At 38.2% G+C, this 26729-nt stretch overlaps 1 protein-coding gene and 1 long non-coding RNA gene across 3 annotated transcripts in view; one reads left to right on the plus strand and one right to left on the minus strand.

The window, feature by feature from the left end:
- The window catches only part of PKN2 (protein kinase N2), a 51834-nt gene that overhangs the window by 15538 nt on the left and 9567 nt on the right, over positions 1-26729 (minus strand). For both annotated transcript variants that reach the window (XM_015870063.2, XM_015870064.1), the window contains exons 2-5: positions 13958-14258; positions 6207-6358; positions 1705-1822; positions 11-156 (exon numbers count right to left, since the gene is read on the minus strand). In XM_015870063.2, the coding sequence (XP_015725549.1) occupies positions 11-156; positions 1705-1822; positions 6207-6358; positions 13958-14258 (717 nt within the window). The remainder of the gene's footprint in view (positions 1-10; positions 157-1704; positions 1823-6206; positions 6359-13957; positions 14259-26729) is intronic.
- LOC116653775 lies at positions 12782-23915 on the plus strand. The gene is made up of 3 exons (XR_004308210.1): positions 12782-13040; positions 20794-20897; positions 22261-23915. It is a non-coding gene; the product is annotated as an uncharacterized LOC116653775 (long non-coding RNA).

Below are 26729 nucleotides of genomic sequence, written 5' to 3' on the forward strand. Positions count from 1 at the left end.
GATGAATTACTTCTGAAAGTGCCTTTCTGTCGGTAACCTTCCCAGATCCAAGTAATTTCATCACATTCTTTGCACCTTCTGCAACAGCATATTCTATCCTAAAATGATGCCGTAGTTCTTCCATTCGGAGTTCAAGAGGGCTTATCACAGGTTTTGCTGCAAAGAAATATAAACAAACGTCACTGAAAAGCACACACTTTCTTAGTATCCTTACATATCAAACGCTCCCCAGTGCACACAGAGGGGAAAAATTCAGCTCCGGTAGGTAAGCTTTAGGTATGCCATTAAAATGACAGTGAAATTCCAATTCAAAAAATGTTTAGTTCTCTTTTGAAGAATGAAAGTAGCAATTGCAGCCTCAATCCAGTAAACAGGTAGTACTACTTGTGGGGCTGTAATTGCTAGGAGGTGCAAGAAATAGAAGATGTCATTAGGGAAGCTATGGGATACATGACCTTTGTAGAAAGCCAAATCTCCCAAATATCAGCAGCTGGCAGAGAGAAGTTCTGAGACTTGCACATTTCTGAATGATGTTCTGAGGGTTTATCTTTCAAATTACTCTGCAGCCACATATAACCCCAGTCACCTTCTGAGAATTCTCTTGCTTCATACTAAATCCCAGGTTATCTGCTTGTGCAAGTACGGGGAATGTAAGAGGTCTCGTATAATGCCTTCCCCAAACAGTTTGCGTTAACAGCATTTAATATCCATCTCTTACAGTGTTAAGATTTCCTAAACAGAGAAAGTTTCTTAGATATATTCCTTACTGTTTTCAGCTCTAGGAGTAGTAGGAATGTAATAGGCCTTTGAAAGCCCTTTCTAGCTTTAATAGCAATTTGTAGATAAAATAATATGTGCCTTCACACACAGATGCACACTTTTTATCCTGCTTGTACTTTCTTGTAAGTCTAGGCTAGAAAGCAGACTATACATTTTGAGGATTTCTTTGTTTTTCTGTGAAACAAATAGCACACACAATCCACGTGCTGAGATGGAATGTTGAAAGACAGAAGCATCGTAACTGTAAAAACAAACCAACTCCACAAAACAAACAGTACCTACAGTACATTGAAACCCTGATTAGGAGTGTTACCATACAATTTCAGTACTCTGTGAGATGCATACAAATGAAGCTTAGAACTTAGACATGTACCAATACGCCCACAGCATTTAATATGCTCGTGGCTATTAAAGTTGAAGGGTTGTGCAATTTGAAGACTGCTTTTGAATGCAGTATGTCTGTGAGTTTCAAATTGGATCTCTTTGTTCAAAATACTGATTTTTGGACTATTCCCCAGTCCAGCCTAAAGGCTAATATAAGTTTCTCTACATCTCTGTTCTCACTAACAATAATTAAGGCAATCCATTAAAGGATGACAAACAGGCTTTAGACCTAAATCAGATTTTTTTTTTCTACATTTGTTTTTTTAGGATAGTGAAAAGTACGTGCTTTTCTTTAAAGTACCAGAGAAAACACACACAGAATGAAGTCTACAAAGCAAGAGTGCACTTGATAAGAAATGAAAAAGATGATGAAAAGAGCCTGTATTTCTCTTGGATGAGCTTCACGGTACTTTCCTATTTTCAGTTAATGCAAGTTTGTCTAACTTTTGTTTTAGAAATCTAGCTCTGTGTGCGTATGGGTACATATCTAAGTGGTATTCTGACATTGATAAGATTTATATTTCCTCTGTGGTCCATCACCATTATCAAAAGCCAATTCATTGGTCTGAACTGCCTGAAGAATCTGCATCCTTATAACTTCTATTTTTGTCTTGCTGTCTTGGAGCATCTGTTGAGCTGTGGCAAGAAGTTTTCGATCCTGTTGAAACAAAAAAGATAACATAGTGAAGTCTTCACAGTAAATACACTGAAAGCTTTAAAAATCACTTGCTCGAGAATGAGAACTATGTAGGTTCTGCAGACCACATTACAAATCTAGATGAAATCAGGTTAGGACCAATGGGTATTCATATTGATTTATAGACTACAAACCACTCCCTTGGAAACTCTGTTTAAAGCTGGATAAATGAGGCACAATCTAGAAACACCACACACGTAGATGAATATTTTTAAGCTGATACTAAAGAAAGAACAAGATAAAAAGTGCAAAATACCTCCATCCTATGAGAGTGACAAGTTTATAGTGAATCATAGAATGACTTAGGTCTGAGGGGACTTGAAAGATTACCCAGTTCCAATCCCTCTGCCATGAGCAGGGCTGCCACTCACCAGCTCAGCTGCCCAGGCCCCCATCCAGCCTGGCCTTGAGCACCTCCAGCTTCTCTGGGCAGCTGTGCCAGTGCAGCACCACTCTGAGTAAAAGGTCTCTCCCATATGTCTAACCAAAGTCTCCCCTCTTTTAGTTTAAAGCCTTTCCCCTTTGTGAATACAAGAACTCTTCCAACAATTCATCCAACAACCAAATCTGTTGGACTAAATACATACAAATACATACAAGAATCTCTGTGCCAATCTGCCTGAGTTAAATTTCAACCCCAACATTAGAAATACAAAGTTGACTCACATAGTACATTATATTCAATTAAAAATAATTCTGCATTATTTTTATCTGATTATTTTGAAGATGAACTTTCAGATTCATTAACAATACCAGTTCACCCTCAGGAGCATGGTAGGTATCTCCATGTGTTTCTGAGGTATACCATTTTTTTGGTCCCTGAGCTACGAGAGATTTGATATATTTGATTATCAAATGGTTGTTGGATGGGGAGTTACAAGGTAACTTAAGGATGATCTGACTTCGATTAAAACAGGAAAGGAGCGTGGGAAAAATTGAGGCAGTCAATTTGTCATGGCTGTGCAGTGCCAGATTAACAAACAGTAATCAGTATAGATGAATACTGCATTTGCTGTAGCCCAAAGGCCACTCTGGTTGACTCATTTTGCAACCACTCTGAAACCTCATTATGAAGCCATTTTATCGTGAACGTGGTTTATTCTTAAAGTTTTAATTTTCTAATGAAGTTATCAACTATTTAAGACTTAGAAGAAATTTTATTTCTCTCCTTGCCCCCATTAAGACAATTACTGCATAGTACAGAGTCACAGAGCTAGAAGTATTGGCACTACGGTATATGTGAGTACTATAATGCAGATGTTAGAAAAATCAGTATGCTGAGAATAAAAAAAAAGATAAAGTCTCAGATCTCCAGTTTGACCTTGCACTGATTATATTACTCACTGTGATATTTTTATACTACTCCATGTTCTGCTGGGTACTCACTCTTGGTTTTAATTTGTAATATTAATCAGTGTTTCAAATATGAAGACCAGCATAGGCCTCATGTTTATAATGTCTTTCTGCTGAAGATCGGTTATCCAACTATTTAATTAGTACACTTGATTTTCTTAAATGAGTGCCTTCTTGAATACAAATATCTCCTTTTGAAATAACTATTGCCTACAGCAGAGCATGGGATCTAACTGTGATTACAGACAAGTTCAGCATCCTAAATTAAACTTCATCCATGGATCATCCTGATGCACTCATACTCTGAAAGCATTTTTAGTCTTTGTTCTTATCTAATTTTTCATGTTACTTCACCTGATTATCTCCCACATCCTGTCACTCCAGTGGATGCATCATGCTCCAGAGCACATCAGCGTGTGAAACTGAGGTAATCTAAGATTACTGAATTAGCTAGGGATTGTAGCTCACTCTGTGTTTTCAAGAGAAAGAACATCCCATCCTCTGAAACAGAATGGATGTGTTATACTTGGCAGTCCTGTTAGTGTTGGGGTCTGAACACAGTTTCTGTGTACAGAAACTGACAGTGCCTGTTAAACTGATCTGCAAAAGCTGTTATGGGATCTGAGATCCTGCAAGTCCAAGGAAAGATGATCAATACCTCAGAAACATGTCAGAATAGGCTGAGCTGAATGTCACTGAAGAAAGTAGACTAAGTTCAAATGGAAAAGCCTCACCTGAGATAACACACACATTATTGTTAGCAGACTACTGTTTTATTTTTAATCTTTAAAAAACAAACTACGACATCGCTCCATTAAATTTAAGTTTGAAAATGGTACAGCAAACCTGAAATTCCATCGCAGTATGCCTGAGTAACAGTCACAAAATAGTTTAATATATTTTAAAGAGGGACCTTTATAATGTTCCCAATTACGTGCTGGATTCAAAGTGAGAATTTTCTGCCCCTTTTGGCCACCTCATCCAGAAACTTAAGTTCAGCTTTTTACAACCCAGTCATTACACTTAAGCCCACAGTATAAACCCTGCTGAATTACCTCACTACACAGCACTATGACCATGAGAATGAACACACATCCTTTCCATCCAGCTTGTTGAAGCAGCTGGCAATGCTCTTGTGTTTCCAGCTCGTTCTCCCCAGTGCAGTTACTGCATACACCCAAACTGGTAAGCTCATTTAAACATTTACCAATTGAAAGCACAAGATTCAATCAACAATTTTAATTACATGCCTCAATCATAAAGCAAGCCAGAATTTACCCCTTCTTCCTACTCTGATCAAAGCCTGCTAGCAGTGTCTGACGTTATAGTCTGAGTGTTTAGTTAAGTTCTTTTCAGGCTGTTATAAGGTTACTTGCTGAGGGTTTATTAGGGATATAAATCATGTACATCTTTTGATCCATTTGGATCAGCTGATTATTATTTTTGAGCAAGCCTGATATTAAGTACATGGCCCCAGAGGATGTAGACTCCATGGTTTCTAGGATCTGAGGACTGCATTCCCCAGCCTTTAGTCATAAGGTGCTACAGATACCTTTTCCACCTGCCCCAGGCTAGTAGGTGACAGGTCACTTTCAGCTAAGGCTACCAGCTGGCTCAGAGGTCAGCATGGGCTTGATGGCACTTCTGGGACATCTATTCTCAAATGATTTTTCAGAAAGTGAGCAGCACTCTGTGGTCTTAGCAAGAGGTACCAAGAAGTCATAGAGGAGGCAGGTACAAAAGTAATCTGCCTCTCCACTGGTCCCTGGAAGAAATTCATTCAGAAATACATAGTTCCTCACCGACAGTTTTGGTTAGTACAAATTCTTACTGGCAGCAATGCAATTTACAGAAGTTTACTTTTCAAATCAAACATTTCTTTTGAATAAGTTCAGTGACTCATCTCATCTATGTGTTAGGTCAGCCAGATAAGAACTTGAAACATTTCAATTCCATTTACCAACTTCTTTACACCAACCAAGCTACTACATATTATTTGCTATATCTATGTCAGTTTTTCACCTTAGTTTGGAGATTCAGTTCATCTCCATAATGATCTAGTAAAAGGAAAGCAAAGGTAATTAGTAACTAACAAAAGTAGAAGGGGCTGCAAGTAGGATCCCCCTCGACAGTGTTTTACTCATTTGAGAAGTGTGATTATCTTATACTCAGTTAACTCTATCCCTTCTACCCCCATTAAAGGTTAGCTGAGTCTTTCACTTGAGTTAAGGTCTCTCTTCCTGTATGATGAATTTTATTACCTAGTTAAGACTATGTAATAAGTCAAATCCATCTAGGAGTTAGCAAGCCCCTTCCCTACCCCTTGGAAAACTTCCAGTTTCAGTTTGGTGTTATCATCAAACTACCTCTAGAATACCACACTTCTGTTAAATAAATCAGTAAATGAACATGAGGGAGAAGGAAAGAGTGGAACTATTTCACATACCTTTGTATTAGTGTTGATTATGACAATGCTATCTGAATATTTTGTATCTCTTATTGAAACACATTTTTTGGTACAAGTCTCATTACTGGCATCTAAAATCAGATGAACATTTCAGAGATGTATCTATCTGTCAGTATCACCTTCAGTGACTGTCATGCACATCTTAACTTTAAATTAATGGACGTACATTTCTTAGTGGAGCTAGAAAAAGCATCAGCCACCACTTGATTCCACACCAAGCTCTGCTGCTTTGTAAATCACACATGGTCAAAGATTACCAGACATACTAAATTTAGTAAACTGGATTTGTTATAGAGGTTGAGTTGCGTGTGGACAGAGTGATAAAACAACCAGGTCTAGCAAGTATCCTGAGTGGGTATGAAACCACAACAAAAACAGCACAGCAGTCTGTAGCAGATTCTACATTGCTAGTTAATAACAACAACAAATCAAACCCCAAATACCAAAATTGCACGCTGCTTATGCACTGTACTTTCATACTGCAGCAATGAGAAACTATTTTCACGTTCTTTAAGCATTCCTTACCTTTGAAGAACCATTTGAGTACATCTGTATCATATTTTCTGCTCCCTGTTTCACCTTCAGTTCTATGTCCAATTGCTTCTTTAAGGCCATCAATCTGTTGTTGGTAGGGAAACGAGGATCGCTGTTTGGAGTATCAGGAGTCCTAGGACAATCTGTGAATTAAATGCAAGATGTGTATGGAGCAAAGAGAAAAATAAAAAGCAAACAAAAAACCCAACCAAACAACAACAAAAAACTTCAGAACACCCCCAAAACTTATCTGTTCTATTAAGTTACAGATAAACAAAGCACAAACATCACACCCGATACTTCAGACTGACTGTCCTGTCCTGAGCTACTTTGCAGCAGCTCTGCAAATGCGCCTTAATATGCAAAGCCTCACGAAAGCACAGTGACTCCCACACATGTCCTAATTCACATGAATCACTTCCGGGAGCGGTAATAGAGGCAGGTTTGCAGCTAGGGCTATTTTTGTTTCAAAGGCGATTTATTTCTTCTGGCATGTCTTGAGTCAATTAAAAGTGCACTTTGCCACTAAGGCTTTCTTACAGTTTGATGTCAAATCTACAACAAATTTGGACAGTGCTATTCAGTACCAATAAGCATATTCTAAATGCTGATATTAAGTAGATTTATTTCCTCATTGATTTTAGCATATTATTACAGCTACGCCCACTGCAGACACAATTTATGTTAAAATTAAGGACAACGTGAGCTTTTTCTTACATCACACCAAATGATTTTTTCTCTGCAGTGATAACTGAGTCACAGGTTAATTGGATATTCTGAACAGCTACGATCTGTGGGAAGAATGAAGTTTTTGTTTCAGAATATTACTGTATTTAGATCTCCATTTTGTTGGATTAATTCAATAGAATGCAAGTTAGTTTTCAATCAAACAAATTACATACTTGAACTCCTTAACTTGGTTTCCCTTCTCCAGAGAAGTCTATTAACCACTGGCTCCTATTTCAGCTTCTACACCATGAACTATTAATGAACTGAAAACAAGTGGTCACTGGACTAATTCTGAATGGTTAATTATTCTGTGATTTCCAACAAGGCCATCCTTTTAGCTACAGCTGATTGTCTTCCCTCACAGGCCCAATGACTTCCCTTTTAAACTTTAAACTAAAAGAGGCTTTTACATCCATTATTACAGTATTTTGTTGTCGTTGTTGTTATCTTTAACAACTGAGGGAACAGATACTCTACAGAAAATGACATTAATTGGTCTCCTAGTGCTATCAACACTATGGTCTTTTTTCAATTTTAATTAATTTTCCTTGAATTAAAACTAAGATGGTGGATCAAGTTCCTGTCATCCTTGGTTATTAGAAAACACAGGCATTGCGCTAGTAACTTACAAATTACTTGAGCTATCTAGGGGCGCCTTATCTGCCATTTCATATTTATTCTGCAGAAGCTTCTAATAACTAATGTTTGAGATTTAATACATTTTACTTTCAAGTTCGCTGTGTAATTTCCTTCTCTTACACTGCGGTTTTTGATGAGGCTGCACACAGTTTTCATATAAGTAGAACTTTTAATTTCCTCTTCTGTTAATTCAGTCTTCGGTTCAAGACACTTTAAGACTCTTACTGCACACTCACGACTTAAACGTACTACAGAAAGTACCAGATGTTTCAAAAAAAAAATGAAAATAAATCTGTGCTATTCCTCATCTGTTTTCTCATTCTTCCTCTCCTCGGTGCTTTGGCTTGGTCTGTGAAACGCTGCACTTGCAAAGCTTTAGCTTAAATCTGGTATTAATAAAAAAAAGATTAACAACATGCTTTTCTCTTACTTATGCCTTTGCATTTAACAAATCCTCACCTATTAATCTATTCTAAATTCAAACAAACATGACACTTGAAAGCCACAGTGTCAGGTCTCCTTATAAACTAGAATAATTTTGTAAATGAATATTTACCAAGTTTAGATTTGTGTTGCTGGCCTCTACCACTTAAAGATCCCAGTCCTCTGATGATCCATGGGGAAGACTGTGGTTCTCCTGAAGTCTGTTTTCACAGCTTTTACAGATGCAAACAAGCACTCTTCCTTTGCATTAAAACAACACTTGAGTTGCAAGTCAAGCACTAATTAGAGATACCACAACTCTGGCTGCCCAAGCAGCTGTTATTATCTCCCTCTGCCTGTCTGTGCTGTGAAGGTATAACCACATCACCTGCCTGGGTCATCTAAAGAGCTGGTCTGCACTTGTGGACTTACATTCCCCTCTATTGTTTAGTAGAAACTGGGCTACTCTATGTTTTGTTTGCAAGCAGCAACAAAGAAAAATTCTGTACTACAGACTAATAATTAAAACTTTTTTCTTGATGTCTTTCAGTCATAGTAGTTCGTTGCTGAACTCCTGAACATGGAACATTATGGTTGTTTACTGCAAGTTTTTTTCAGAAATGGCTTCCAAATGACTCCTTCCCCCCCAGCCTCATTACAATAAACAGCCTGAGGCAGCTTCTTATAGAAGAATTCAGATTAAAGTTTAAGTCAGCCAGCCAAACAGGTCCTATTATGGAAAGCACTGATAATCTTAGCTGCAACGCTACAAGCTACATCTGTTTCCCTCTCTTTGTATCTCTTACAACCTAAGTAGACATAACTAGCCATACTAAAGCGATTACCTATTTGTGTAAAGCATCATAAAGAGGGGCTTGAAACTCACCTGGAGACATTCAGTCATCGCTGTAATACAGTTAGTAATAAATTCATCCAGGTAAGTGCAATAATTGGGATTTTATGTACATACTTAAAGTTGAAGAGTTGAGTATTTATATCAAATTGATAATTTAAGGAAATAAGTGATGACCAAGGAAAATAACAGATTCCCTAGTTTGCCATGTTAGTTGGTCAATAAGGATAGCAAAAGACTTGTCACTCTTGATGTATTCAAGTCCAGCTTTGCATAAGACAGTAACTGATCATCTGGCCAATGGATCAGTGCCCTCAGGCATTTTTCTCTTGACATTGTGAGTATCAAATGAAGCAACAGATTTATTTCAATTGAACTAGACTTCATTTCATGTAACTAGCCTGTTACTTTTGCTGCTAACATTAAAGGGTTTTGTGCAGCCTGTTACCACACAGCTAGGCCGCAAGTGCTGTGATACTGCTTCCCCAGGACCTGTGACATCCTGTTTTCATGAGAATATAAGACTTGATTTAATGGATTGTTTTTAAAAAGTGTCTGGACTGCATCAGGATAATGGCACTTTTTGGTTTGAAGTGTTTGTTTATCTTAACACTTTTATCTTTGCTCTTCTGAAAACCTCTTCAGTTTGATTGAATCTGCACAGTGCTTACCAGCAAACACTCCTTGTTTCTAAATGACCTTATGCTACTGCTCTCATCTAAGCTATCCCTATTAGAGTAGTGAGAATTCTACTTTTTCTAGACTGCTTCTGTTTTCTTTGAAGACTTCCCCACATGGTAAGTACATGGTTTAATCACCAAGCTCAGCATGAAATGTAAGAGCCCACATAACTGTCCCCATTTTGGTTCTGATGGCAGTGCAGCATGCTGCTAAGCTCCTCAGTGGCAAGTCTGGAAACAATTTTCATTTATTTGAGTACATGTAATGTCGTGTCATAACCAACAGAAACAGCTGTGCAGGTGCTGCTGGGGTTAAAAAGGAAAAAAAAGAATCCAACAAACAAGCAGGAAATCAGATGTGATGGCACTGAACTTAACCTGTCCAAGACAGCAGCGGATGCTCTGCGTGCACAGAGAACATCCAGCACTGATTTCCTGGAAAAAAAAAATGCTTAAATTTGAAATGAATTTCAGTTGTTTAATGGCAAATTTGACTTACTGAAAAACTGACAGCAGATTGTCTGAACACTGCTTCAAAAGCATTATTCCACAGTAAGGTTCCCCAAAGTTACCATTAAATTCTTACGAGTATCAGTACCGTACGTACAGTCTGACTTCTTAAAAGTCAATACCTGAATTTTGCTGCAACCCCTACCTTGCCGCAGTAAATTAGTACAGCCTTTTACCTCCCTGAATAATACTAAAAAGTGTAATCTCTACTGTGATTTTTTAGACACATTAAAAAAGTATCAATTTAACCTGTGCTAATATGCAGAAATATATTTTAATGATACAAAATGCTTCCATGTCTATGAGTAAAGTGATCATCCTCATGTCATGCATTCAAACGAATCTGATTTTTAGCTGTAATGGCTACCACACTTGTCCTACTCCATCTATATTGCTGCATTCTGATTCACGTTTAAGTGCTGACATACGGATTTTAAAACCCTGCGTCCTAGCATGACTAATCCACTGCATGATAAGGACAGACCTGGGTGCAAAGTCTCACTTCTAAAACAGATCTAGATTTACCAGCATCATACCGGAAAGTAAACATACATTATGGTTATAGTTGTTTCTGAAGCAGACATCAGCTGCTGGATTTATCCTCACATTCAATACAGTTGTTTCTTTTTTTCTTTTAGCACAGTATACTTATTGGTTAATGTTTAATACCAATTTAAGTAGTTGAGAAAATAATTTCCTATGGACTGGGACATGGAAAGCTTTCAACTCAAGGCAAGATACCATCAAAATATCCCAACTCATTTAAAACTGAACGTTAATGACACGTTTCTCTAGTGAAGATTTATTAAGATTACATACAATGGTTTTAACTTACGGGGGCTGCTCTGAAATCAATGCCTCCAAGCAGAGGAAAGGTATCCATTGACATTCACTGACACTCGCTGAATGTTTATGGAGACCAAATAGTGGATGTGAGGTGGTAGATTATGTGTTTCAGCAATGGCAACAGTGACAGTGAGACACCTCCAGAGGTGCAGGTTTATTTTGTTATTTATTTTCTTTTAAATGAGCATGGCATGCAGGCTTTGGCTCGTGGGTGGTGAATGCACGGCTGATGGTGGTGACTGTGTAGAGAAATAGCTGAGAATGTGCTCTGTCAAATAGTGTTATCGTGCTCTTTGTATCTGTGGTTATTTCCCTAGAAATAAATAGGAGGCCATACTTCCAGAGTGACCTACCTACATAAATTACAAATTACACTGTGCTGATTACAAAGTAGTTGCACTACAAATTAGTGGTTCATTAAAAGAAAAAGTAATGCAAGCCACTGTTTGACATCATAAGCAGCAGTAAGAGTCACAACAGCTTGTGTGACACTTCCCAGCTGTAAGTGTAGAGCACTTTACAAACATATGTTCACACCCACTTCTCACATACTGCAACAAGGGAAGAGTAAATGACTTTCTGAAGCCACCACTATACATTTTCAGCCAAGCAATAGAAACAATCCAAAAATCCTCAGAGACCAGGCCTGACAGATATAAAGGATCATAACCTTACAGACAGCTATTCTCAGTGTTACTTGTTGAAGGATCTCAGTCCTGACTTTGCTACTTAGAACTCCCAGTAACCTTTACAACATACTTAGAAGACTGGGAAAACCTAGGACCACCCTGCCAAAAGTATAAAATAGTGTAAGTAATAGTGTAAGTATGAAGAGAATATAAACCTTGACTCCCACAGTTTTGTTTGTTAACCTTATTTTCTGTATTTACACTTTGCATAGTCTAAAAATTTCCCATATACATCCTTTACTCTTCTAAATCACTTGTATCTACCAGAAAAGGGTGAAATGCAAGCTGAAGTTAAAAAGCCACAACTTAGAGTAAAGGTAACATCTGGAATTAATGCCCTTATACTTGGGTACTCTTTCATTCTGCAGGAAATGGTTGTAAAATTCATGATGTCAGTCTGAAGCAGAAGCAAGAACTACCATGCAGAGATAGCTGTGACCTCTCCATAGAGCTGTGCTGTCAGATAACAGGGATGTTTGAGGCCACATCTCTATGTATCTGTTGAATATTATACAAATATTTTATACACAGAGTAGGCTTAAGTGTCCAAAGTCTTATGCTATCAGCTTTCCTTTGCCAAGGCCTATAGTTTTGACTTCAGCTATTAGTGAGATAAAACTTCAATATTAAAATCAGAACACCCAGATGACATGCACCTGCTAGTGAACATTCAGTCTGTCTGCAGACTGACGATCCTCAGTAAAGTTTTGAGCCTGCAGTAATTGAAGTAACAATTAAGAAACAATGCACTTTTCTCAGGGCATATTTTACTAATAGACTACAAAGGCTATCTGCCAGTAACAATTTTGAACAGAATGAAAGTTAAAAACATAGTATTACGGTATTAAGGGGCTTAGCATGCATCCAAAGCAGTTAGAAGCACATAAGATTATCAACTTTGATCTTCTGCTCCTTAAGCTTTTCATGAAGTCTCTGGTAATAAAGGGCAGGATGAGCCTGGCTGCTATGCATTATTCACAAAAGCAAGGGGCTCTGCTGGCATTTTCAGAAATGTACCAAGGACCTGAACTGCATTAGTGAATTATTTATTTGCACCCAAAGATCTAAATGTCTTCAGAACTACTAAGTGCTTTCTAAGGGTCGGCTGTATTTCCTGAGATGTGCACAGCCACAAGGACAATATTGCTGATTAGCTCCTTGTGACAGCTTTAAAATGCTGCCCTGGAAGGGGGCACTCCTGAACATTTTGTGCCATCTGCTTTTCAGGTTCCTCGACTAGATTAATTTATCACATCTATGTCTACAACATTTTTTTCTATATTTGGTCTCTAGAGAATTTGTACCTAATTTTCTTTCTTTTTCCTTGTGCTTGTTCCATTAAAGGTGCCTCTACTCTCAGCACTGCAGAGGAATTCCATAAACCTCAGCCAGTAAGAAACAGAACACTTCATACCTACTACAACACCCAACTGCCATTACTGAAGCTTACATTACTGTATGTATTCCCGTTTCATTCTGCACCAACTATTTTGTTTTACTAGTTTCCTTCTCAGCCCCCCGCCCCCAAACCAAAGCTCTCAGACCTCAAAAGCAACAAATGCAGAACACATTGTGCAAGTGTACCATAGACACTGCAACACTTTCCTAGCATGTTACAGGGCCAGATACAATGTATTTCTGATATCTTGATATAACTTACCAGTATTTTCCCGAATTCTCACCCTAACCAACCTTTCTAGAAAATGAGGGATGATGCAGTCTTTTTATTCCGCTGCCCAAGCTTAAGACTCGGCACTCGTTTTACAAACACCTTCAATGGTACGTGTGCATTTATTTTAACTTTTAGCCAGAAAGTGTCTGTGTAATGTGAAATCAACAGGCTGGCAGCACCTCCAAAGTCATTGCTGAAAAAAAACTGTTCACTTTCACCACGTTCCATCTAAAAATACCAAGCCTGATATTTTTATGAAGTATATATTCAAACGTAATATCAACTCACCACCAAGCCGCAGAAAATACTAATGAAAACAATTTCAATGTATCTTAAAAAGGGCAACCTCACTGTGGCTATTTCATACTGAAAACTGCTCTTACATAATGAAAAGCTACTAAACAATACTACTGTAACTGAGAAAATATATTAATATGGTAAGAACTGAAAGTGAAGAACCAACACAGATCACATTAATCTTCACAGCATCAACAAATAGTCTGTACTCCTCCCAGGAAAACAATTTTCCACTCAGAAGGACTGGACGTTTATTTCTGAGTCAGAACTAACAAGCACACACAGGTAACCAACTTTCCACCTGCATGTTTGCTCATTTCCAGAGCAGTTTTTTTCCAAGTGAAATGGGCAATAGCTTATGTAAACTAAGAAAAGTACACTGCTATCATTATATCATACAGTACCTGTAACATCTTCTGGATCCGTTACAACAATGTGTGCATTTAACTCCTGTAACTTATGATGCAAATCTTCTAACTTCTTATTTGACTTTTTCAAAATGTTGTCCACATATGCCAAGTTCTTTTTATCTGTTGTGACCTTCCTGAGGTTCTCAGCTCCCTCCTTGATTTTAAGTTCCTTCCTTATTTCCCGCTTGATTTGGTCCTTTATTTCATCCAGCTTCTGCTGTACCATTGTATCTGAAAAGTCCAACTTTTGGCCAGTGCTCAGGTTCTCAGAGACCAGAAGACTTTTGGCATCCCCCTAGAAAGAAAAACATCAATGTAACTATCAGAAGACACGGTTTCTTGACAGCATACGCTACAAATTGCAGTGACTGGGCTTTTGGCCTTTGCATGTTAAATACTTTTTAAGAACATGTACTAACTTACATGCTGCCCTAAAGCAACTATCTCACAAGACATTACATGTGAACTGGGGTTACATTTTACAGGAGGTTAATTTTAAATTTATAGACATTTTTACTGTGCCTATTTTTATCAGCAAGAGATTTAAATACTTCTGGATTTGTCATGGCTGCCTGCCTAGCGTTTAAATGCCTCACAGCTAATGACTCACATTTCTAATTTTCTAGATTTGTGTGTCTTAATAGACCAAATGAAAACAGGAAATAAGACTAAATTCTAACAATTATTGAATTTTATTAACTTCTATATGTTCTGATCTTTGGGTAGGCAGGGAGCAATATGAAGGGATGACCAAAAATGTGAACATTTTCAGTATAAAACAGTTGTCATCATTATTTGTTGCTGCAAATACCAACACTTGGGATGGAGTTCAGAAAGAACAGCATCAGGCTAATAAATCTTAATGAGCTCCCAGAACACACAACCTCTAGATATATTCTACATCTACTTTACTGACTGAGACTTCAGACACAAACCCCTTTCTTCAAGGTGAGTAACTGTGAAATAAAAGTTAACATTCTGAATTTGTATCAACATATGAACATCTTTAGTCACTTCAAGTTATGATATATTAATTAACAAAAAATAAAATAAAATAAGGGGGAAAGCTCTGAGGTCGTAGTTCTATGACCAACAGGAATAAGGAATCCTGTGCAGTCCTGCGTTATGTACTTTTGGAGAGATGAGGATCAGGAGGTTCTGCCTGGGCCACACATATCAACAGATAATGCTAATTGAAATATTTCAATCTGTACACGGTTCCCTAACGATGCCTTCTATAAGAAAGATCCAACCTCCTCGTTTTTAAGGATGGTTTAATAACTTCACTAACTCATTTTTAGACTCCTGCTATTAAAACTTCTACCCATAACTATCACTTTTAATATGAAGAGGTAGCAATCAAATGATTCTTAACTACTAAATGTAGTCAGATTCATCACTTAGCCACAAGATTTGGCTGTTTGTGAAAGAGACAGCAAACAAACAAGTCAGAAATGACAAACTGAGTGAGTCATGCAAGGGGAAAAAGTATGCAAATTTATATTTAAAGGGCACTTGTAACTCCTGCAAGTGCATTTCTGTTAGTGCAGATTAAAATAAATAATTTATTTTGCATATGTAGAGAGGCTATTAATAGTTGTACTGGGAGATCCATGACATTGCTTCCATATATAGGCATATGAAAAGAATCAGCATGTTTTTCCTTAAGAATAATCAATAGTGATGAGCAAGCAACCAGTACAAAGCTTCACAGCCAGCAAGAAGGAAACCAACAATCACATGCTGAGCAGTTTGTGTTGAGAAACAAGCGAAACTCGATATAAATTCATATAGCAACTGTCTGCCATTTTGCTCATGTTTAAGTAAGAGCATACCCAAATTAGATTCCTATCTCTGATCTCCCTGTTTGCTTTAACAGATAAAAATGCACACTGTGATCTAGCCTTTAAAAACAAAGATCAAAACAGTGTTTGTAAATACGTACAAAAAGTATATTGTTAAGTCATGACAGCTTGTAGTCACTATGCAAGAATTCGAGGAATAAACGTGTCATCTCACCTCCTTCAAAGCATGACATTCCACTTTTTAAAGTTCACAGGAGGAAAGGTAGATGTAAAACAAAACAAATCTCTTTTTTTCCATACTAGCACCTGAAGTATGCTAAGAATATGCCAAGAGCCTACACTTCTCAAACAGAACAATGTAATTAGAATATAAATAATTCAGAAATATTCTAGACTAGGGTTTCCCGAAGGGACTTCAGTTAGTTGTTTATCTATTGAACAATACGATATTTTGTTACAGGGAGGTTTTTCATCCCTCCACTAACCCAGTATCTCAGCTGCTCAAGGGTGTTATGTTCTTCGATGAACAGGTTTTTGGAGCCCTCTCATGATCATTAGTGATTTGCATTTCAGACTCCAGTAACGAAGGTCAAGTTCTCAGTCAGAGCAGTCTCAGCACAACCTCCGTTCCTAGACCTGGAGTTTCAGTATACTGTCTTAATCTTTAAGATGCTTCTAAGACAACAACAGTGCACATGCTACCACCGGTAACTGGTTATGTTGCCTATCCATTCCAGTGTTGTTACAAAAGAGCTATTTTAAAAATAATTAAGTTCTTACTAGGTACTTATACACACAAATATAATATTGCTTATTTATATATGCTTATATACAGACAAGACCACCAAATGGCTAGCAGTGCCTCGGGGTGCAGCATTTCATGCAAAGTTCACAAAGCCTGCTATGCTGGAACTGAGCAGAAACTTAAGAGCTACTACAAGCAAACCCCAAACAAACAGGCATAACTATTTCTTGTCATCCAGAGTTAATGCTGCTTAGAAACAAAAAGCATTATGTCACCTGGCTATCTACACATCTCGTGTGGCACAAAGGTCACTGTGAACCAAACAACTTTCAAAGGAGGAAAGCATGCACCCAGACACACTGAAGACTGCTGTGAAAATAGAGCAGGGGGGTGTTCTGCAAGGCAAGCTGCTCTGCTCGTGCTCTGACATGTTTTGCTGCTGAGACACAAGGATTCTTTTAAACTGAGAAATGATTTAAAATAATTTAAAACACAAGATGTTCAAGCTTTTTTGATGGTGGTTGATTTAACATATCACAAAAGCTTCTGTTAGAGCTCAATATTCTCTTTCCCATTTGTTGCTTATGTTTTGATGTCTGTCCCTCCAGCACACCAGAGTGATCAGGACCTTCCTCTCTACACACACAGCAAAGGGCAGCAGGTACCTTCTGCCCCAACCACCTGCTGCCAGTCTGTAAGGAAGGCAATTATAGGCAGAGATGAACAGTTCTTTGCAATGGGAAAATACACGTTTGTTTGCCAGGCTGGAGATTTCGGAAACATTTCAGCCTGTAACAAAACAAACTATGTTTAATGCAATAAATCATCAAGGACCGCAAATTAGATAATACTGCTGAGAGAGAGAGAACCACATATGTAGCTGTCCTACTGCAATAGCTTAGTGACTCAGCCTCACTTTGACTGCGGGCTCAAAGGCTGTATCTATTTGAACAGATGAATTCAAGATGCAAGCTTTCAATTTCTGTACTCCTGGGAAACATTTTAAGTACAGATGCAGAAAACACCGGGTAGTGGGCTGAGCCTGTCCTTCAATAATAGAGTCTGTTCTGGCTGATACGGCATAAGACACCAGCAGCGTTGTTTATAAAAATCCATCAAGGCCCTGCACCTTTCTACATGTCAATTCTGAATCAAATAATCAATGAGGCAGGTGCCTCAACACGCTGACTTTACCACCCAAGCTCCCATTTAAGAATGAAGCATCGAAACTGATGAACAATGGAACTTGATACTGCTGAACAGAAGAGATTATCGGGATGGTGAATATTCCTGAGAATCTGCTTCAATTGTATAGACAGAACAACTTCCAATTTAAATGAGATCCTCAAATTACCACCTTTTAGAAGAAAAAGATAACCTTAAAGTCCTGTGCATTAATAACTGCCAAAGACTTGCTTCTAGCAGCACAGGAGAGCTGCACTGGTTTATCCACCAGATTCATCTCAGAGAATACTGGATAAGAACACAGGTTGCTGAATTCTGCTAGGAATTCTTATAGAAACATAAGCAGAGCCTCAAACAACAGCACGCTTTGCACCTACTGAGTAGTCAGGCACAATATCATTTATGTGTCAGTCACCTTGCAATCAACCTGCCTTCAGGAAAAAAAAGATGAAAGCTATATAAAAACTCACCGTAAAACTATGAACATTTTCCCTAAATGCATTACTGTTCATTTCTATATGCTCTTTAATTGTGGAAACCATTTTACATCTAGCACAGTTTGCTGGAATACAAGAAAACTTGTTTGACAAGTATAGCCAAAAATGTTTGGCTGTTTATACTTGTGTATAATACAGTTACCACAATCCAGAGAGACTAAGCATCCATTTTTAATTTCCTTTTGAGGAGATGGAAATACAGATTTGGAACTATTAGGTCTATTATTATAGTTTTCTGCATCATGTTTTAAGGGATAAAATTAATGAATTTGTTCTTCTGAGCTAACTGCCAAGGTCCCAGAAGCTCGCTATAGCAATTCCTGAAGCTACAGTAGTCTTTAAGAACAATGGTAATCAATTGCAAACTTTCCTTCCCCCTCTCCCCAAAGTCATCCATAAAACCAGATGTGACAGCCTGTCCAGATTACTGGAACTACGACAACTACATCCTGCCCATAAGGAAATACGATTGTGGTCAAGATCTCAGCACTTACCCAATGTCACAAACAAAAAAACCTTGAAGGCTTAGTAGATTTTGGCATCGGTTTGCTATGCTAACACATTGCAAGCAAGGATTTAAATTTAATCCAAGTCACAGCTCTCTTCTTTGTAGCAAAGAGGCTGCTTAAGGTACAAATAACTGTAGTGCATTGCATTATACATGGATAAATTCAAATAGGACGCTCATTAAATGGGGTTCAATTACTGCGTGCATACAGCAAGTGCCTGGCTGCACCAATAAGAAATACAGTAGGTGCAAAGAATTACTCCTTAAAACAGGGACGGCCAATGTGCACACTGTGCCCTGCGTGAATGCTGCACTGGGAGGACTGAAAACTACTGGTGCCCCCAGAGCTACCTTCTGAAGTGATATCTTTTCCTTCCCTGCTGCTTTAAAAGAACTTTCCACAAACTAAAGCAAAACCAAACATTCAGTGATTGGCTGTGTTGGGTTCCTCACTTCCACCTAGGCTTGCAGCCATCAGCAGTCCCTGATTCGGCCAAAGGTTACTAACCCAAGAAGTTCATCACTGACTGAGGTTGCAGGACAAAACCAGAGCTGTGGCAGTGCTGCACACTAACTGTAACAAGTTACATAGGGGACAGAGTTTGCTTTTGGTGGAAGGGAAAGAAAATATTTTAAGAAATGTTGCCTTCAGCTGCTTCTCACTGTAGCAGCTCCTGACATGTTAATCTAGAAGGACCTGCAAAGAGACAGGTAGGAAATAGGACACAAAAAGAAAATCCCCACAATTGCCTCTCTTATGACAGCGAGGACTTGAGGAAGATTCCAGCACAGCACGAGCAAAGAGCACCTGGATCTGAGGTCAGCAAACAGCCACACTATCTAAGAACTGTCACCAGATATGGGCACTTCAACTGTTGCCCAATTTCTTCAGCCAACTTGTAGCTTCTACTCCCAACCAACAAACTGCAGCAGAATCCAGCACATCACAAACAAACCCAACCCACGTACATTCGAAAGAGACAGCACAAACTTCCCATACAATGAATATGGCCTACTTTCGCAACTTGTACTACATGTGACCAGGAAGAAGACAAGGATATGAAACTGAGCCTGCAGTAATGTCATTTCTCCATTCTTTTATGAGACCTTGCTGTACTAGTTATAACGCAGCTTCTTAATTTTATGTGCATGTGAAATAGTGATGGGATCGGCAGTGTTACCATAACTGAGTCAGTGTAACAAGGCAGAGAAGCAGCACACATACTCAGAAGAAACTCCATTTAAAATAATACGGTTTCAACCAGACCACAGACAGCAGTAGAAGCTCTAATAAATTCCAAAGCACAAACCAGTTCTTTCAATATAAAGCAAAGATTATTTACTGAATGGTGAATTATTTTTCATTTTAAACTGCTAATGAAAAATAAGCACTGAAAGGAGTTTACTGGGTTTTTGAAAGCCATTTTCAGATAAACATGGAATTACTGTTATCATCGTGAGAACATCTGTAATTTTCTGTATCACAGAAATACAAGAAAAACTTCATCTTAATAGAACATATACAATATGCACGTCTAAAATAAAGGGTGTGTTTTAATATTCTTGCCAAACAAACATAACAAATGGGGATGTGTGGTACCCTGTTTCTTTCAGACACTAACACACATTCTGAGTAACTGTTAGAGATGAAAAAAGGTTTTGAGAGCAAATCTTATCACCAGGTTTGTCTCAGTTTGACTTGATGGATTTCCCTGTAATCAGATGACGCTCAAGTTTGATGCCAGCAGTTGTTTTACAGCTCTGAAATGCTTGCAGACAAATACAAGTTAATATGATACAGAACTATCTAAGATAATAAGTTCACATGGATGTTGAATGGAGAATTTCCCTCTAATGACATGCAGTACAAAAGCCAGTGATATGTCCACAAATGATGACTGCTCTCCCCCTTCCCCAAATAAGCAGTAACTAATAAGGTGTCTGTTGAAGCAGGTACTGAAGTAAACACCTAAGATAAAGCACTCCTGCTGCTTCAGAACGTTAGTATAAATCTGTTTTACCTCGCACCAATATAAATACTTCTATTGATTTTTTACTTAAAATACTTATCTGATTTTGTCTCTGAACAGAATAGCGTTACGCTTACAGCTCAAGATGCTGGAGAAAACAGTCACCATCCAAGCTACGGGACGTGATATTTTACTCGGTGGAAGCCATTTTCAAAGTTGAAAAGGTCAGTAGATAGACCTGAGTCACAGCTGTGCCTTATGGCTTGGGTAACTCCTCAAATACAATATATACTGTGCAAAGGCCCTAGAGTTTATTGGGAATGAATCCAAGAAAGCATACTTACCATAATGCAGATATCATTGCAACTATCTAATTTCAATGGCTGTAATGTTGCCATTACAACAAACACACGTTTAAATTCCTACTTGTGAAGTTTTAATCATTAAGCAGAAATATCACAACACCCAAGGAATCCAAACCCGAGTTACTGGCACTTAATGACAAGCAGGTCCACTCCCATTTGGGAAGTGGTTTTCCTGCAGTGTGGTGAAAGTGAATTATAGAATAGCTGCTATTATTTAATTAAAATGTATTATTATCTGCCTCGTAATTCACAGATTGTCCATTCTGCCCATCCACAAATTACAGTATCAGCTATTACCACAACTGGTAAGCTGTGGTTCCTGAAATGTTACATATTCCCAGTAAACTGTAGGAGAATGCTATAAACCCTTACATTAAAAATAAGTCAGTGCAATTTGGGGCTTCTCAGTACTGTCCGTGCAGGTTAGAAAATGCAAGTCATTGAAAGGATGTAAGAGCAATCCTCAGCCAGTAAACAGGAATCTCGTGGTAATGTAAAATGTCAGGACAATGGTTAAAAAACAAACAAACACAAACAGACAACCAAACCAATAATTTATTTGACTCAAAAAGCACAACAAAACACTCCACGTATCAAAATTCTTATTTCTGGGATGGATAATTATGCCTGGAAAGAGATCCCTCCGTTTCTGGCAATTCCAGCTCCGAGCACAGACAACCACTGCGTTACTCCATTTAACTTCATTATATTATAGCGGAGCTATTTTTAGCCATTACAAAACTAATGGAAGAGCTGAGAGTCTACATTCCACTCTAATTGAGCCATCATGTTTAGCAGCCAACTATTTCGTACATTATAAATGCAGCAATACGTATCAGAGATAATACTAACATCTGTTTTATGAGGCAAAAGGCCAAGCGGCCAAATACTCGATCCTGGTAAAGGAACCAGATTTTTTGTTGCTTTCTAGGACCGCTTAACAGTGCTCCCACCACAGCCTGTGAGTTCCTTAGTTGGTAGATGAATTGAACAGGTTTTTTCCTTAAAACAGGAAAGGCATGTATGCTTGTATTTATACAAAGGAACTGCCTTTATACTCCAGGACTGAGAAGTCTTTCACAGTAGTTTGGGTTGCTATACCTGAAGTTAGTCAAAATGTTTGCACTGTCCACTGCAAACAGATCAGAAAGTTGCTCTTATTTTAAGCTCTGATAGTAAAAGGAAGAGCCTCCCTCCTTAAACCCCGTCCTTATCTTTACAGGTGGCCAGTGGGAAAAGAAGGGAAAAAAAATCACTTTTCATCACTTCTCAGTATCAGGGTAAGTACTGCCACACCCAGAATTCGTCCGCAGAGATACAGGCATCTCATTCCATGCCTTTCCAGTAGAAGTTTATGGATGGACACTCAGCTATTTATAGAAGCATTACTTCACATCCCCATTTGTTTGAGACTTCTACAGAGCATCACTGATGTACGCTGTGATACATTGGAATAGTTTCTGTAATCCTTTCTTTCTCTGACCTTTGAAGTACGGTATGAAAGTTCCCACTAGCTCTTAATGTCCATTTTCTATTTAAGAATTCCCTGGGTAGTACAGAAGTCACAAACAACCCGAAGCCTGTCTTAACCTACAAACACAAGCAAGAAGAAAATTTTCTGATAGCTGCTTCATGAGCAAGAGCAACAAGAAAGAGGCAGGTGATTTCACTTACTGATTATGTGGACTACAGCAAGTCTTAATACGTTCACATTTCAAAATACAAATCTGCTTAAGGTTTTTGTTTTTTAAGCTTTGTGCATTTTCTGTAGTTTTTAGGAGCCCTGATCCCCTACTGACCTACAGCACAATAATCCAAATCATCTCGCAGGCAAGCTGTTCTCCATTTCACATACACCCTAGCACAGGACTCTTCCATCTAGCTGTTATCAGCCCGGTCTCAATAGCAGCTAAAATGAAAACAGGAAGCATTAGTTTCCAAATAACTAATGCACCTCTAACCAAATAGTTTTAAGGCAGTACAAAGCAACAGCTTTTATATGCACCGTGTATATGTGTGCCCATAAAAAAATCTTACTGGACATGCCACAAAACTAAGTGTATAGAATAATGGCAAAAAAGAATTCAACTCATAAATGCACTGAATTCTGGGAACTACATGTTACTTCTTACACTGGAAAGTATGAAAGTATTCAGAAAGCCTACAACAAGGTATACGTGTGATTTCAATGCCTTTCCTTATTCACACTGTCTAATATTCTACATACATGTTATATGATTTCCAGCATCGATCATGTTCAAGTCTCTGATCATGTGATGTTTAACCTATTTTCAGTCTAAATTCATCCAATTTGTAATATTAAGGCCGCACTCCATTTTACAGTGCTTATCTACACAGTAGTTTTCACACATCTTCAAAATATAAAAAAATAATAAGAATATTTCAGAGCAGAAGATTTCGATGTGCTCGTAACTTTTGAAGACATTTTTCATCAAGTCGCAAGGTTTTCTGCTCCATTCCAGTTCAGAAGCACTTTAGGGAGCAGTCTGAGAACACACTTCGTTAGCAAACCGAATAGCAGCCTGTAAAGTTTGTCGAGCAGTGGTGGAATATTCTGCTTACTAATAACCAAGAGCTACAAAAATATACTCAGGGCACGACATTCTGGAGTACCTTCACGAAGAAGTCCTTCAAGCTAAAGAAAGAAATTGCTACAGTCAGAAGCTATTTTGGTTAGGAGTTTAACCTGTTGTATTCCCACGAGTATCTGCTGTGTGTTTCCCTATAATGAGCTATCTAATCTAAACCACATTGTCTGTAGCAGACAAAAATACACAAACTAACTTTCAACTGAAAAAGCAGCAGGAGCGTGACTTCTACTTGATCACAAAGAGCAGCACGTTCTGACTCAATACATGGTTTTAGTAGGTTGTATTTTCCAGCTGTATTTGAAAGAGAAGGGTGAGCGTGGCCATTGAGGCTTCCTCAAGCATTCTAATAAAGATGTCAAGATGGTAACTCACAAGAGGAAAATAAAAATCAGTCCCAATAATAACAAAATTAAAACTACACAAGAATAAATACTATATCTTCCAAAATAAGATACTGTGCTTAGCTCAGGCTAACATCCTTTCAGCTATACGCTTCTCTAACCTCTCTGGGAATTACTGGTCTCTTCCCCACATTTCCCACTGAGAACCCCAAGAGAAGTGTAAGAAACTGGCATTATAAAAGTATTCTGAGGTACAGACAGTGCTTCTGTTCACACATAGGTTCTCCCCATTTTCTGAACAGCACCACAGCAGCTCCCTTCCCCTTCCGCCAGCCACAAGGGAGGATGAGGAATCGTTCCCATACACACCACTGAAATGCTTATTGGTGATGTAACCCCAATTTGCACAAACTCCTAATAGATATATCTGACTGTGCATGAAGATTCCAGTACATTCATTGCAATTTAAAAAAACAACAACATTTAACTGCTTTAGGACAGTAGACAGCTTAATTTTTATCAATGGGAATCTTCATCAAAGTAATCAGAACATTTAACATCTTCAATGCTTATAATTAGCAAAGCACAAGTCAAAAATAGTGATGGAAGTCTGCAAACAATAATTTGTGCTGGATGGAAATGCAAAATAAAACAGTTCAGAATATGCATGTGAACAACTTAATTCGGAATGTAGATGTCAGTAGATCAGTTTAAAGTGTGTTACTTGAACAGCTGCGTAAAGTTGGAACTGTCAGTAAACTCATTCAGGTAAATGTAATGAACACACAAGCAGACAAGTGCCAAAACAAGTATCATATTACTTTTAAGTCCATAAACATTATCTATTACAGAAAAATAGAGTTACAAAAATGTGAGACCACTTACTCGTCTCTCCCTTGTCTTCCTTCCATACCCAAGGTCATCTGGTTCAAGAATCAAATGAGAGTTAAAGAAACCACTTCCCACATGTGTGGCAGCTGCTGCCCTGACCATGTCACTGGGCTACTCCCATCAAGAAGAAACGCTTCACAAACAACTTTTGAATATTAGTGCTGGCTGCTAACCTGAGATGACAGTGAACAATACCCCACAGCAGGTCAGCACTCCTTGTCCTTCCACACATAAGAAACTTAGAACTGATTATTTTTCTCGCAGCTGACAAATATTTAGTTTGACTCAGGCTAACTGCTATGGGTAAGGAAGTAGAGAACAAGAGTTAAAAAAAACCCAATGCTAAAGTAAAGTATTTTGAAACTTAAACCAGACACCCTTTAAGCAAGTTTCATATTTCCAGCTCTTCAGGAGATGAGAGACTTAAGAAACAAATGCTAGCAACTTAAAAAAACATATCAATAAATAATAAGTTAAGTTTCAAGAACAGAATTTAAACTATCTTCCTAAGGATCTCTAATTATACAGATATGCTAATTTGCAAACAATAACTTGTAACGCGTTGTTGTTCTCAGCCTTGAACACCAGCTTCAGATGAGCTTATTTATAAGCAATAAACAAGCTGAAATATTGAAGAAAACACGCTTCCATTAAAGGAGATTGCCGAGTCCTAAATGGGCAGCAGTTCAAGAATGCTACACTAGTAGTCAGGCATGTACGATTTACAGTACTTTTACTTTTCTACTGCTGCCACTAAGTTTAGAACATGCCCTACAAAAAGGCCTTGCTGATTTTCAAGTGTTCTGTAGATCCACAGTACACTTCTGGTACTTTCAGTACAAGCCTTTGACACCTCGCCTTCAGTGTGACTGACTCTGTCTCCTATAACCTTTTGCTAGAATCTCGTTTCTGTATTCCTTCTCCTCGTGCCATTAAGCCCACACAGTTACTCAAGTTCTCCAAAGAGCTGACAGCAGGAGCATTGTCACAAACGATGATATACCTTTGTCTTTTGTTTTTAAGAAAAACTGACACTTCTTTGTCATCATCTCCCTTAAAATGTTAGCCTACACGGTTTGAGAAACAGGGAAGAAATAATCCTGTCATGTCACATGCAGATGTATCTGCACGAGGAACATTCTCCTCAAATGCATTCCACTTAATTGCTTTACAAAGTCTTCCATATAAATAAACGTTTGAAGTAGAAAAGCAATGGACAGTTTTACATGCTGTGCTTGTAAAAAAATATAAAAATGACAGGCCACACAGCCAGTTCACATTTCTCTTAAATTCTCCAGACATGTTTTGGAGCTCTTTGGATTTATGTTACTTAAAAGTCCAAGTGAGAAGATAATATGCATCACAATGATGAAAGAGGAATTTCAGTCACACCTCCAATAATCTGACAAACAGTTTGAGTCATAAATCTATCACAATGGAGCTATGGTTCTCCTACTGTGACAGAGAAATAACAAAGGTAGGCAGAAGAACAGAAGTATTTTTTTTTCCATTTAACTGTGAGCTGGCAGAAAGGTTCTTGCCCAGAAAAACAGATAAACCAGTTGGCAGCAGAAGGACTTTGGAGCACCCAGAGCCACCCAATCCCCTCCTTTTGCTTATCCTGAAGATAATGCTCACCCCCACAGCACTAACATAAAAAACACTGTCCACAATCCTGATGGCACAGCTGGGTTATGATGAAAAATGCACCCACGGTCTGTCAGTGTGTACAAAGAAGAGGAAAACGAATTGATGATTTTGAAAACATTTAATTACATTGCTACCTTTAATGTGTTCTTTGTGCACAATATTTTCAGGTCTTTCCTCCCCTAAACTTGGCTAAACCT

This window comes from Coturnix japonica, chromosome 8 (assembly GCF_001577835.2).
Source record: "Coturnix japonica isolate 7356 chromosome 8, Coturnix japonica 2.1, whole genome shotgun sequence".
Taxonomy (NCBI): Eukaryota; Metazoa; Chordata; class Aves; order Galliformes; family Phasianidae; genus Coturnix; species Coturnix japonica.